Source organism: Neovison vison, chromosome 11, assembly GCF_020171115.1.
Source record: "Neovison vison isolate M4711 chromosome 11, ASM_NN_V1, whole genome shotgun sequence".
NCBI classification, from domain to species: Eukaryota; Metazoa; Chordata; class Mammalia; order Carnivora; family Mustelidae; genus Neogale; species Neogale vison.
In genome coordinates this window covers 154,214,203-154,226,753 of record NC_058101.1, presented here as the reverse complement: position 1 = coordinate 154,226,753, position 12,551 = coordinate 154,214,203, and the positions used below count along the sequence as shown (strand labels likewise).

Sequence of the window (12,551 nt, the reverse complement as noted above, 5' to 3'; positions counted from 1 at the left end):
ATAACGCTCCCTCCCCTGCACTTCACATCTGCTTCCAAGGCCCATGTGACCACAAATGAATCCTAACCATTTAGCCTTCTGGGCCTCAGGCACACCACATTTTTTTAAATAAAGATTTTATTTATTTATTTGACAGAGAGAGAAAGAGATTACAATGGGGGGGGGCAGCAGCAGAGGGAGAGGGAGAAGCAGGGGCTCCATCCCAACATCCTGGAATCATGACCTGAGCTGGAGGCAGGTGTTTAACTAACTGAGTCACACATGCTCTCCACACCCCACATTCTGAGGCCTGGGCCTAAGCATCTGATTGGCTAAGCTCTAACCTGGGTGTCAGGGCATGGGACAGCAAGGAGGGAGGATCTGATCCTCTCTGCTCAGAGGAGAGGTACCCAACCTGTCGTCCAGCACAAGATGAAGAGCCCCCTGAAAGCAGTATATGATAAACAAACAGGACAAATACCCACTGTGTTATTCTTTGGCCAACACATGCTTATGTTGGTTATAAATGTCAGAAACACAGTTTCTCCCTGTGCTGAGCACGATGGTCCCCAGGAACCCCAGGTAAGCATGGAACATGGCTGGTTTCTGGATAATTCTGGTACAGAAACCTAGGGGGACTCTGATTGGCTCAGCTGGGGTCATGTGACCACCTACCCAGGAGAGAGAAGGCATGCCCATCTTGAAAGGGTTTCAGGGTTCTTGTCTCACTGAGTCAAAGAATGAGTCTCGCAGGCACAAAAGGGTGAAGTGAAGTAAAAGTTTATTCAGTGAGGATTAAAACAGAAAGGAAAGGAAAAAAGCTCCCTAAAGTGAGAGGGGACTTGAATAGGGACCCCTGAGGGCTTTTATGGTCTGTCTTTTATAGAACACTGACCAGGGAACTTGAATCTTCTTGATGTCACCCCTGATAGCACCATGATTGCTTCTCCTTTGACTGTTTCATCTCTGCTGTTAAGACAAACAAGATGGCATGGTTATGTTCCCTTATCTCTGGTTCTGTTACGCCTTAGCATTTCTGGGATTTTTGGTGAGCCTGATCACCTAGCCCCCTGTCTCTCCTTACCTAGCCCCACCTGTCCCTTACTCAACAAGAAGCACACAGAGAAATGCCCTTTCCGGAAGAGAGAAAGGACAAGGGGTGCAAATGACCTCACAACGCTGGACACAGAGGAGATCCTTCAGCTATAACTGTGATGCTGGATTGCCCTGAGTGCCCCCTCCCTGTCCTGGCACTTGAAGCAGGATGAGATTCTTCCTGTCTTCCTAGTGCCTGACAGCCTGGGACTATGAGGTTGGGACAGGTCTCATGAGGACAGGTGGGGAGGGGATCAGGTCCCCTCTGCTTCTGTGAGCCTGTCCAGACTGGCTCAGATTGAGGGAGCACAGGCAACGGGGCTTGGGGTGGAGGCCCAGGGGGGAATCTGTTCTGTTTGCTTGTTCATGCCACAGACATTTAGAGAGAACAGCGTGGGGCTAAGTACTGCGTGTTCCAGGCTGCAAAGCCTGGTTTTCACCCTCATGAAGCTCAGAGTCTGGTAAAGGAACCATCAGGAAAGTTCCCTGTAGCAGTGCTAGGGCTTGAGAGGGCCAGTATGTCCAGTGGTTGAAGATCCAGCCCAGGGCTAGACAGCAGAGGTGAAATCCTCACTTTCTCATTCCTAACTTCTGCTCCTCAGCCTCTCTGTGTCTCTCAGTCTCCTCATCTGGGTAACGGGTCAGTGATACTACTTGCCTTGTAGGGTCGTTGTGAGGATTCATGTGTTCGTGCATGTAACGCTCCTAGAACAATGGCTGGCGTCATCCGCTCTGAGTAAGCGTTAGCTCATGTTGTGATGAGATCATTGTTCCGCTGGTGTGCTCTCCTTGCATCCCGGGCACACGCAGCTGGGGTGAGTCAAGGAACACTTCCTGAAAAAGAAAACTCCTGAGAAATGATAGACAGAGGGAGAGAGGGAGGGAAGGGTGTTCCAGGCCGAGGGAACAGCTTGTGCAAAGCCCCGAGGGGGTGAGAAAGAGTGCTCCTCCATGGGACAGGAGCTTAGAGGAAATTACACACTGTGGAGAAGATATGAGACAGTTCTCCGAAGAACCTCAGACTGGGGGGGGGGACCAGGCATGAGCTTGGGGATCCAAACAGGGCGAGGGTGGCATTTGAGTGTCTTAGAACGTGGAACAACCAGGAGTGAGTGCAGCCGGGGAACGGCTCAGCCTACCTTTATCCTTGAGAGAGACAGAGACAGGGAAAGAAGGAGAGAAGGTATTAGCAGCCCCTGCACCCTTTCCTGCCCATGAAGTCCATCTAGGAAGTGGGTTTGAAAGCTGTCCAAGTGAACAGATTAGATCACAATGACACAAGGGCCTAATTGGCCTGGTGACTGAGCTGCACCCACCTGGCTTCTCCAGCAGCCCAAGAATTAGCTCATGGCTGGCATGGCCTCCTTCACCACAGCCACTGTGGGCCGGAGTGAGCCAGGACGGAGCATGTTCGAGCAGCCGTCCTCCTGGGCAACGTAGGTCCCCGGGCTCTGGTTTGTCACTGCTACAAAAAGGTGGATGGATGTGCCCCTGAGGCTTGTGTTCTGTTGTGGGAAATCTTGTGTTCCCCGCAGCTGGGTGGCCTGCCTGGCAGGGCACGCCCAAGCCTGGTGGGATGAGGGTCTGACCTTGTTTTTCTGGGTTCCTGGTTGTGCCAACATGCTTTGGCTTTCCTCCCCAGGCTGTCTGCCTTTGCAAGGCTCAGAGTGAGAGAAAATGTGTTCCCCAGTGGCAGGAAGGACTTAGATTAGATATAAAGCAAACCCCCTGCTCAGGTATCTGTGGGCTCCTCCTCCCAGTGCCCGTGTGCCCAGGTTGTCCAAAGGAGAGGGAAGTCCCTACCACCCTTTCAGACCAGGAAGCTGTCCAGGGCTGGCTTCTGCTCCCCTGCACCCAGTGGAGTGCCCACTAAGTGCCCACATCCCTGTGGTGACCTGAGTCAGTGACATTCCAGCTCAGCTCCTGGCAGCCTAGCTGGACGGGGCAGGAACAGCCCCCCAGCGGCTCTCGGTCTCCAAGGCATCCAGAGGGGCAGCGATCCCCAGGATGCTGTCAGAGGACTAGAAGACCAGACAATGAATCCTATTTGAGCAAATCTTCACCATGTGCATGTGTTGGGGGCTGTGGGAAGCAGTCTGGGGCTCAGTCCCTGCCTGCTATGGGTGGCCACACACGTCAAGGGGCGAGTCCCTGACTCAGGCCACCCCATACCCACACATGCCTTGATGTGATAATTGGAGAGCACACCTGGCTGAGGCATTCAGCCCCCCTGCCTTTGCTCTTATCATGTGGATAACACACTGTCAGAGCCGGTCACTCCCGGGGCCCTGAGCGGGGGATGGGGGTGTTTAGAATAGGAGCAGGGAGGGAAGGGAGTGGGGATAGAAGAGTGGTGTTTTCCTAAACTGGGCTTTTTTTCTCTTTCCCACGGCAGACCTGCTAGTCACCACTGTATGATGAAACTCGGAGGGGGACACCTGAACTTCTGGGGGGATGTGAGTTCCCAGGGAAGGATGCTGGGTGCAGGGAGTGGCTCAGGCCACCTAACAGGTCTGGGACAAATGGGATGACTGCCCTGTGCTGTACAGGGTGGGCTATCTGGTCACATGACATATGTAGCACAGATAGGTTTCATCATCTTAAGAATAATAGTTTTAAAGTATCCTGTTGTCTACGACTTACCACAGAACAGGCACCGTGGGAAGGGCTGGATATTTGTTACTTCAATCCTTGAAATGGCCCGTGAAGCCCAGGGCCTGCTTCATGAGCAAGGGACCCGGGCAGCCCCGCTGGGCCCTGTGCTTGGGTAAATGCTCTGCAGTTGCTATCTTGAAATTCCTAAATACTTTTCCACAGTGAGTGTTGCATTTTCATTTGCACCGAGCCCAGCAAATTATGTAAATGAGCCCAGTTATCCCCACTTCTTAGAAGGAGACAGAAGCATGGAGTGGTCGAGAAGTGACATGTCCAAGATCACAGAACTGGGCATCCTCAGGGTTCTAACCCCAAGGCCTTTGGAGTAGACATAGAGGCCAGCCACAGTCTGAAGACTGTGCCCAAGTCTGGCTGCTGGCCACGTCCGTGGTCAGGGGTGACTCACACTCCACCCCTCCCAACCTCGATTTTCTCCTTTGTGAAATGGGGTGATCCCACCTGCTCCTCAAGGGCCACTGGGAGGCTTGAGTAAGAGGATGCATCCAAGGGTTCTTTCACACACTCCCTAAGCTCAGCGGATCAAAGACTCATCATTAGCTGACTCAACCGTGCATTGGCGCTCCTGGTAATGCCTCCAAGTCCTTCTGACACCGTCTTCACAGGGTTTCTCGGGACTGCTTTAGAAACCACCAATTAAAATAAACTCCCCTACCCTTGGAGGCAGCCTCCTAAAGTCATGGAGTCATAGCTCTTTCCCACTCCCAAGGGAAGACCCTCCCCTAGCAGGTTCTCCCTCCCGCCACAGCTGCCCCTGACTTCTGCAGGGAAGCGTGCTGCTCAGGGAGAGAAGGAGGGCGACTTCTGGTCCGTGTCATCTGCTCAGGCGACTGCGGTGTGGAGAGAGAGAGAGCACTGCCTACCGTCTGTCTGCCCTTAGATCCTCTCCCAAAAGCTTCACTGGAAACCATCAGAGCTGTCCGGTGGAAAGAAGTCCTGTAAGGTAGAGCTGCCCCCAGGCACACTCAAAACACATTCTGGCAGCTCAGCAAAGAGGCAGCTGGCGCTTGGGAGGGACTGCTAACAGGTCTTTAGATTTGGAGAGATTCTGAGAAGCCTGTGTGACCTTGAGAGGCACAAAAAGCCCCTCAGGAAAACACCCTGCACTGGCAAAGCATGCTACACCTGCAGAAAGCACGTACAAACCTTAGTTCTGCCAATCCCCCAAACCTAGGAGATTGATATTATCACCCCTATTTTATAGGCCAGGAAACTGAGGCCCAGCAAGCCTGAAAGCACCTGCAGCTCGGCCCTCTGACCCCTAGTCTAGGGTTTCTAGCTCCAGACCAGGGGTTCTCAGCCCTGACTGCGCCCTCACACCACCTGGGGAGCTTTAAAAACATGCTGATGCTTGAGTCCTCCCCCCCACATTAATGCAATCCGAACCCCTGGGAGTGGAGCCTGGGAATCTATTTTTGTGGAAGTTCCTGAGGATTCCCATCTGGGTGGCTGGAGGTGAGAACTAAGTTTCTCTGCCATTCGTTGGGGTAGAATATCTGCCCTTATTCCTCAGGGATACCTCCAGACGGGCCAGGCTCAGAGCATGGGGAGGACAGCCAGATATCCCTCGGTCAGATCATGTGACAGGCAGAAATTGTAGAAACGGTCCAGAAAGACAGCAAGGTCTGTCCTCCTCCTCTTCCTCCTCCCCCTTCTTCCTCTTTAAGATTTTATTTGTTTATTTGAGAGAGAGAGAGAGAGAATGGGCACAGTCAGGTACAGAGCGAGAAGCAGGCTTGGGAGCCCAGCATGGGGCTGGATCCCAGGACTCTCTGAACCAAAGTCAGACATCTAACTGATGGAGCCACCCATGTGCTCCCAAATTTTATTTTTTTCTTTGAATGACAGAGAAAGGAGAGGCAGGGAGCATGAGCAGGGGCAGAGGGAAAGAGAGAGAACTAGACTCCCCACTGAGTAGGGAGCCCAATGCAGGGCTTGATCCCAGGACCCTGAGATCATGACCTGAGCAGAAGGCAGAGGCTTAACCCACTGAGCCACCCGGTCTGCTCTTCTTGAACATCTCCATCTCTAGGTGGGAGGAAAGCCCCAGAGCTTCCCGGAGGGCTGAAACTATGTGTTTATTTTGCTCCCTCTGAACTCTCTGCCTCTTCCTATGCCCTCCCCCAACACCCCATGTCCAGTTCTCATCACCCAAACAAGTAATCAGAACTCTTAGTTTTACTCTTTCCAGAGATCATTTTATTCTCATAGAAGTCAATAAAAATCTGTCCCTTCTCCTCCTTTTCCACACCAGCAGTGTGCCCTCCAGACTACAAATACACTGTTTTGTTTTGTTTTTCCATGGAAGCTTTATCTTGGACATCGTTCCATACGAATTCATTCTTTTTTGGCATGCCCTTAGCACATATTTTTTTAAAGATCAGCCTGAGAACCAAGGACTTCTGTCCTCGGTCCGAGTCAAATGTCCCCCACTCTGATGTACCCATCTGCAGTTGCCTGGACCCTGTGCGTGCAGGGATGCCGCTGGGAGGCTGGAGTCTCTTGGCCTCGGAGCTCCTTCTCTACACTGTGCTCAGACCACCTCCCCGGAGATGGGAAGGTCAGATAAGATCAGAGAGCCACAGCCCTTGTCCACGAGGCGCTGGAGTGCGGGCATTTTAAGTAAATGTGAGAACTATCTTTCTAGAAGGGTGGTGAGTCACAGTCCTCGCTCCGTTTAACAATCCTCCTTGAGGGAGGTCGGCTCTTCCCGAAGCGGTTGCAGGTTTATTTGTTTCCTCCTCGGAAGAGGTGAGGTAAGGTGTTGTCTTTGGAGGAAGAAGTTGAGGGTGTGCAGGAGGACCTGGAGGAGCCAACGCCTGAGGACAGGGGCTGTGGTGGACCGGGGCGGGGCGGGGTCAGCGTCCCCGGACCCCAGGGCACGACTGTGTCTGCTTGGGGACCCACAGGGCACTGTTGCTCCAAGGAGAGACTGGATCCCTCAGAATCAGACAACCCAGTCTTGTCCTTGCTGATGGCCAGGAGCTCTCGGGTGAGTCATCCAACCTGTCAGAGCCTCAGGTTCCTGGCATGTAAAATGGGGACAGAGAGAAGTAACTACAGACCCGCCTCGAAAACTGAATGAGATAATGGAGGTGGAATCATGTCGTCAGTGGTGGAACACTGTACAGAGCATTGATGTGTTATTAACTTCTGTGCGTTGAGTTAAGGCTTAGAATTGCCTCACTTCTCGTCCTGAGGGAGCCATCAGCAGCCCTGTCACCTAACCTCTCTGAGCCTCAGTTTCCCCTGCTGAGGAGCTCAGGAATGTGGCAAGCCTCCTGCCAGGGGAGGGATTAGTACTGACTTCATTTGCATCCTTCCTGCAGGGCCTCCAACCAGCCAGCCAGCAGCTTCTCACCACCTGCCCTGGCCCGTGAGGAGGGAGCTCAGTCCTGCCTCCCCACCAGTCTCAGATCTGTCTGCACCTCCAGGACTGATAGATCTTCTTGGCAAATCTGCCCCCAAAGATTCCTGCTGACGCTTGTCTATTCCTGCCTTTTGTGAAACATGGCACCCGCAGGACTCCAGGAAGAATCTTAAATCCTGACCCTCCACAGCTGCCCCGGAGGGCACCCCGTGTGGCTCAGCTCCGGGAGCTGCTCACATCCCAGCAATGCGCTCAGGAGCCCTGACCCCAGCCGGATGAGAGCATTCCTGAGTGGGATCCAACCTTGCCACCCACCAAGTGTCCCACACCACCTCCCGCTGCCTCCCATGTCTGGCCGCCCCAGCAGACTCTAGAATGTCTGTGCCTCAGATCCAAGTAGAAGAAGTGGTAGGTGGGGAAGAAGAGCCGGCAGGAGCAGCCCTGCCTCCAGATGACCACCTCCGGAGCCTGAAGGCTCTCACTGAGAAACTGAGGCTGGAGACCCGGAGGCCCTCCTACTTGGAATGGCAGGCCAGGCTGGAAGAGCAGACATGGCCCTTCCCGAGGTCCCCTGCTGAGCAGGGGGAGTGTGGGGAGGAGGACCCCTCATCCCCGAGGAGAGAGCCCAGGCGGCATTCCCCACCTAACGGGAGTGGCCCCCAGGACACTGGGCCCCAGCCCACCGGCAAGCTGGAAGGCTTTGAAAGTATCGACGAGGCTATAGCCTGGCTCAGGAAGGAACTGGTAAGTGGCTGCCCCTCTAAGCAACCCTGGAAAAGATGCCTCTCTCCCTCTGTGTCTCTCTCCCTCTCTCTGTTTCTCTTCCTCTCTCTCTTTCTGCTGTGTCTCTATCTCTCTGTCTCTCCCCATCTCTATCCCTCCCAACTGCACGTCTGTCATTTTCCTGTTAAATCCAGGTTCGACCTCATACTGCCCAGTGACATGAGATCCACGCGCCAGCCAGCCAGCCCCTAGTCCTCTAGTCACAGGTACCTATGGAGGGACTGTGTTGAAGGAGCTACCCAGAGGGTGACATGGTTGATCGGCCCTGAAAGCTTTGGGCTGGGTCTCGGAGGCTGAGTGGGAGTCTGCCCAGAAGTCAGGACCTGGTTGTGGGGTGGGGGGGGCGCATTCAAGGGAATGACCATGAGCAACAGCTACCCTTGGGGAATAGGGGGCAGTAGCTTGACCTTTTCTCTGCCCAGGGGACAGCAGGTTCCCAACAGGGGCATCTCTCAGCATGTGAGAAAGGGAACGGGTATTCAGAACTCTGTGCCCATAGTCCAGAGGAGAATCACTGGTCCCAGGCATGATGGCTTCTTGGCAAAGCTGGGCACAGTGCTCATTCTCGCCATGATCTCAACTCCTGCCCCTCCCCATCACCTGTGGCCCAGGTCACACCTGCCCAGTCGGGCCTCTGTAGCCACAGGTGAGCCAGCAACCAACGGCCAAGTGCCTTCGAGAACCACTTGTAACTCCTGTGTCATCAGGGTAGGCAGAGGTCTCCCTGGTTTGTTCTGCAAAACCCCGAAAAATAAATCCCCTTTGGGGCCTGGAATTCCTCAAGGGTTGAAATAAATCATTGGGGCACAGGAGAAGGGAGGCTCAGGGACTCAGGTGTCCCATCCATTGGAAGTCTTTTTTTGTTTTAATGTTTAATCTTTCATTGGAACCGCTTCCCCAAACACCATTTCACCATTCCTGTCTTTAGTAACTGGAGTGTGAGTTGGCTTGCATAGCAAATGGGGCACCTGTGGCTTCACACCTCCGTCTCTGGACACCCCATGCCCCTGGGTGCTCCTGGGGGCTTCAGGAGGTGAGTCGAGAGGGACGCCCCGTGGGCCAGGCTCTTTAAAGCTGCTCTTTAAACTCCTGAGGCTGAACTGCTTTAGTTGGTTTTCACAAAGAGAACAAAAATATCCCCATCAATCAAGGATTCTGTTACTTGGCTCTGGGTCCATTTGAGGTTTTAATGCTTCTGGGAGTAGAGGCTGTTTGCTTTTGAAATAAATTAGCATTTCCTGTGGGCCCTCTTTGGGGTAGAAAGTAGAAAAGGTATTCCCTGCGCATCAACCAGGAGGGAGTTCTCTAGAGCTTGTCCTCCTCGTCCTCTGCATGAGAGAGGGGTCTCTCAACCCCAGCTGCATAGTAGTCACCTGGGAAACTTTAAAACATCCCAGAACCTAGACACACCTCAGATCTATCAAATGAATATTTGATAGACCCTGGGTGGGTCCCAGGCATCAGTAGGTTTTAAAGATCACCCCACCCCGACTTCCACCCACCGCCCCAGGGCTTCCAAACAAAGCAGCCTAGGTTGAAAAGCATTGCTATAGTTCTTCAGCCTGTGCCCCTTTTCTTGCCCAGCCACTGCAAGCCAAGCTACACGAGTGCCTCAGGCAGACTACATCTGAGGGAAAGCAGATGGGCCAGGTCAAGGACAACCATTGGTAATGGAGAGAGCAATGCTCTGTAGGCAAAGAGAAGAGGGCTAATTGCCAGGGCTAATTTGGCTGCCAAAGGCTGGCTGAAATAACTTGCACGATATTTTCTTTTTCTTTTTTTTTTTTTTTTAAGATTTTATTTATCTATTTGAGAGAGAGAATGAGAGAGAGAGGGAGAGAATGAGAGGGTCAGAGGGAGAAGCAGACTCCCCACTGAGCAGGGAGCCCGATGCGGGACTTGATCCTGGGACTCCAGGATCATGACCTGAACTGAAGGCAGTTGCTTAACCAACTGAGCTACCCAGGCACCCTGCAGGATATTTTCTTATTTTTCATATACCGTGTAGTCGTTTTATCCTGTTTTTATTTACATTGTCCGGTTAGTTAACAAACCGTGTAATATTAGTTTCAGGTGACAATATAGTGATTCAACACTTCTGGGCATCAGCTGGTACCCTCCTTAATCCCCATCACCTATTTCCCCCACCTCCTAACCCTCCCACCTACCCCCTCCATTTCCCCCACCCCCCACCCCCTCCCCTTTGGTGACCATCAGTGTGTTCTCTGTAGCTGAGGGTCTGTTTCTTGGTTTGCCTCTGACTCTTCTTTTTTCCCCTTAGCTGGTTTGTTTCTTTACCTATTTATTTATCTTTATTTGGCAGAGATCACAGGTAGGCAGAGAGGCAGGCAGAGAGAGAGGGGGAAGCAGGCTCCGGGGGCTCAATCCCAGGAGCCTGAGATCATGACCTCAGCCAAAGTCAGAGGCTTTAACCCACTGAGCCACCCAGGCGCCCCTTAACTGGTTTGTTTCTTAAATTCCATGTATGAACAAAATCATATGGTATTTGTCTTTCTCTGACTGACTTATTTCACTTAGTGGTATATTCTCTTTTGTCCATTCATCAGTCGATAGACACTTGGACTGCTTCCATATGTAACTATTGTAGATAACGCTGCTGTAAACATCAGGGTGCGTGTATCCCTTCCAATTGGGGATTGGGGTTTTTATATTCTTTGGGCAAGTAGTGCAATTGCTGGATAGTAGGGTAGTTCTATTTTTAACTTAAAAAAAAAGATTTTATTTATTTAAGATTTATTTAAGAGATGGAGTAAGGGGACAGGGACAAGCAGACTCCCTGCTGAGCGTGAAGCCCAATGTGGGGCTCAGTCTTCTGACCCTGAGATCATGACCTGAGCTGAAACCAAGTCAGAGGCTTTAGCCAGCTGAGCCACCCAGGAGACCCTCTATATTTAACTTTTTGAGGAAACTCCATACTGTTTTCCAGAGTGGCAGTGCTGGTTCATTTGTATGGTATTTATCACCCTTCCCACCATTTCTCTGCGCTACCAGGTTTGGGTAATAATAGTAATAATAATAATAATAATACAGAGATTTGTCACTAATTGTTGTGTGCCACACACTTCACATGTGTTACCTCTTTTGATTGTCATGTCACTTTCTAGTCAACCACATTTTATAGAGGAGAAAACCAAGGCTCAGACAGGAACGTAGCAGTAAGTAAAAGAGTCAAAATTTGAATTCTGGTCCATCTGGCTGTGTTGCCCATGCTCTTCTTAGCCAACATACTATGTAGTATCTTTCAAAGGCAATGGATTTTGCTGGGTGATTCCTAAAAATGTACATTCGCAAAAATGCCAGCAGTCACCAGAGTGCATGTGCATGGGGGCCAAGGGAGAAGTAAGACTGAATGACAATCCCAGTCCTCACACCATTATTTCTTGGTCTTACATCAGACCTGTGTGATTGCTATTACACAGTAATTGTCTCCATTTTACAGATGAGTAAAGTGAGGCTCATAGAAGTCAGAGGCCCTGCCTAGGACTGTATGACTAGTAAGTGCCAAAGGCAAAGCTTGAACTCAGCCTTCTCCATTGAGGGTAGAGGGCTATGAGGAGAGAAACAGGAGATCCAGCCCTCCTGCAGAGGGCCCCGTTGGGCATGCTGAATGAGCAAGCACAGGGGCAGATCTGTGCTCCAGAAATCACTCAGAAACGCTTCTTAGAGCAGTGACTCCCACACTAATGTGCATACAGATCACCTGGCTCTCCCATTAAAATAAAGATTATAATCCATGATTCCAAATCTCCAACAAGCTCCAAGGTAATGCTATGCTGTGGGTCCACAGACCACACTTTGAGAAGTCAGGACTGAAAGGCAGGCAGGACTGGAGCCAGGGGACCAGCAAGAGACCACAGAAGGAAGCCCCAGGGATCCCCAGGCCTAGACCCTGACATGAGCCATTGCCTTAGCTTCCCTTTCGGCTCAGGGCTCAGTCCATAAATGGGCCTGTGGGAAGGAAGTCCCAGCATCCCACACTGAGTTGTCCAAGACTGAGATTCCATCAGAGATTGTACGTCTGAGGTCAAAAGCAGCTTAAATGCAGACTGGCAGGCAGGACCACTTGAATGTGCACTTCTGCCCACTTCCACTTTGGGGATTAAATAGTAACAGGCAACTCATAAAATCCTCCGACTGGTTGGAAAACACGGAGTTCGGCATCTGCACAGCAAACGGATTCTCACATGTTGAGAATTGCAGTCAAAACATTTAACTTCAAGTCATTTGTTTTCCTAATTTGTCATCTGACAACTCACTGTTGGTGGCATTAAAAATTAACCTTTTTATTGGGGCCTGGGTGGCTCAGTCAATTAAGCAGCTGCCTTTGGCTCAGGTCAGGATCCCAGGGTCTTAGGATTGAGCCCCATGTCTTGGGGCTCCCTGCTCAGCAGGGAGTCTGCTTCTCCCTCTCCTTCTGCCCCTCCCACTCATGCTCTCTCATGCTCTCTCAAATAAACAAAATCTTTTTTTTTTAAAAGATTTAATTTATTTATTTGACAGACAGAAATCACAAGCAGGCAGACAGGCAGGCAGAGAGAGGGAGAGGAGGAAGCAGGCTCCCCGCAGAGCAGAGAGCCCGATGCGGGACTCGATCCCAGGACCCTGAGATCACGACCTGAGCTGAAGGCAG

The 12,551-nt window shown here is 51.6% G+C and overlaps 1 protein-coding gene across 2 annotated transcripts in view; it reads left to right on the top strand.

The window, feature by feature from the left end:
- FAM167A (family with sequence similarity 167 member A) overlaps positions 1-12,551 on the top strand; it is a 42,237-nt gene that overhangs the window by 11,480 nt on the left and 18,206 nt on the right. For both annotated transcript variants that reach the window (XM_044225056.1, XM_044225057.1), the window contains one exon: positions 7,077-7,861. In XM_044225056.1, the coding sequence (XP_044080991.1) occupies positions 7,493-7,861 (369 nt within the window). In that variant the 5' untranslated portion in view covers positions 7,077-7,492. The remainder of the gene's footprint in view (positions 1-7,076; positions 7,862-12,551) is intronic.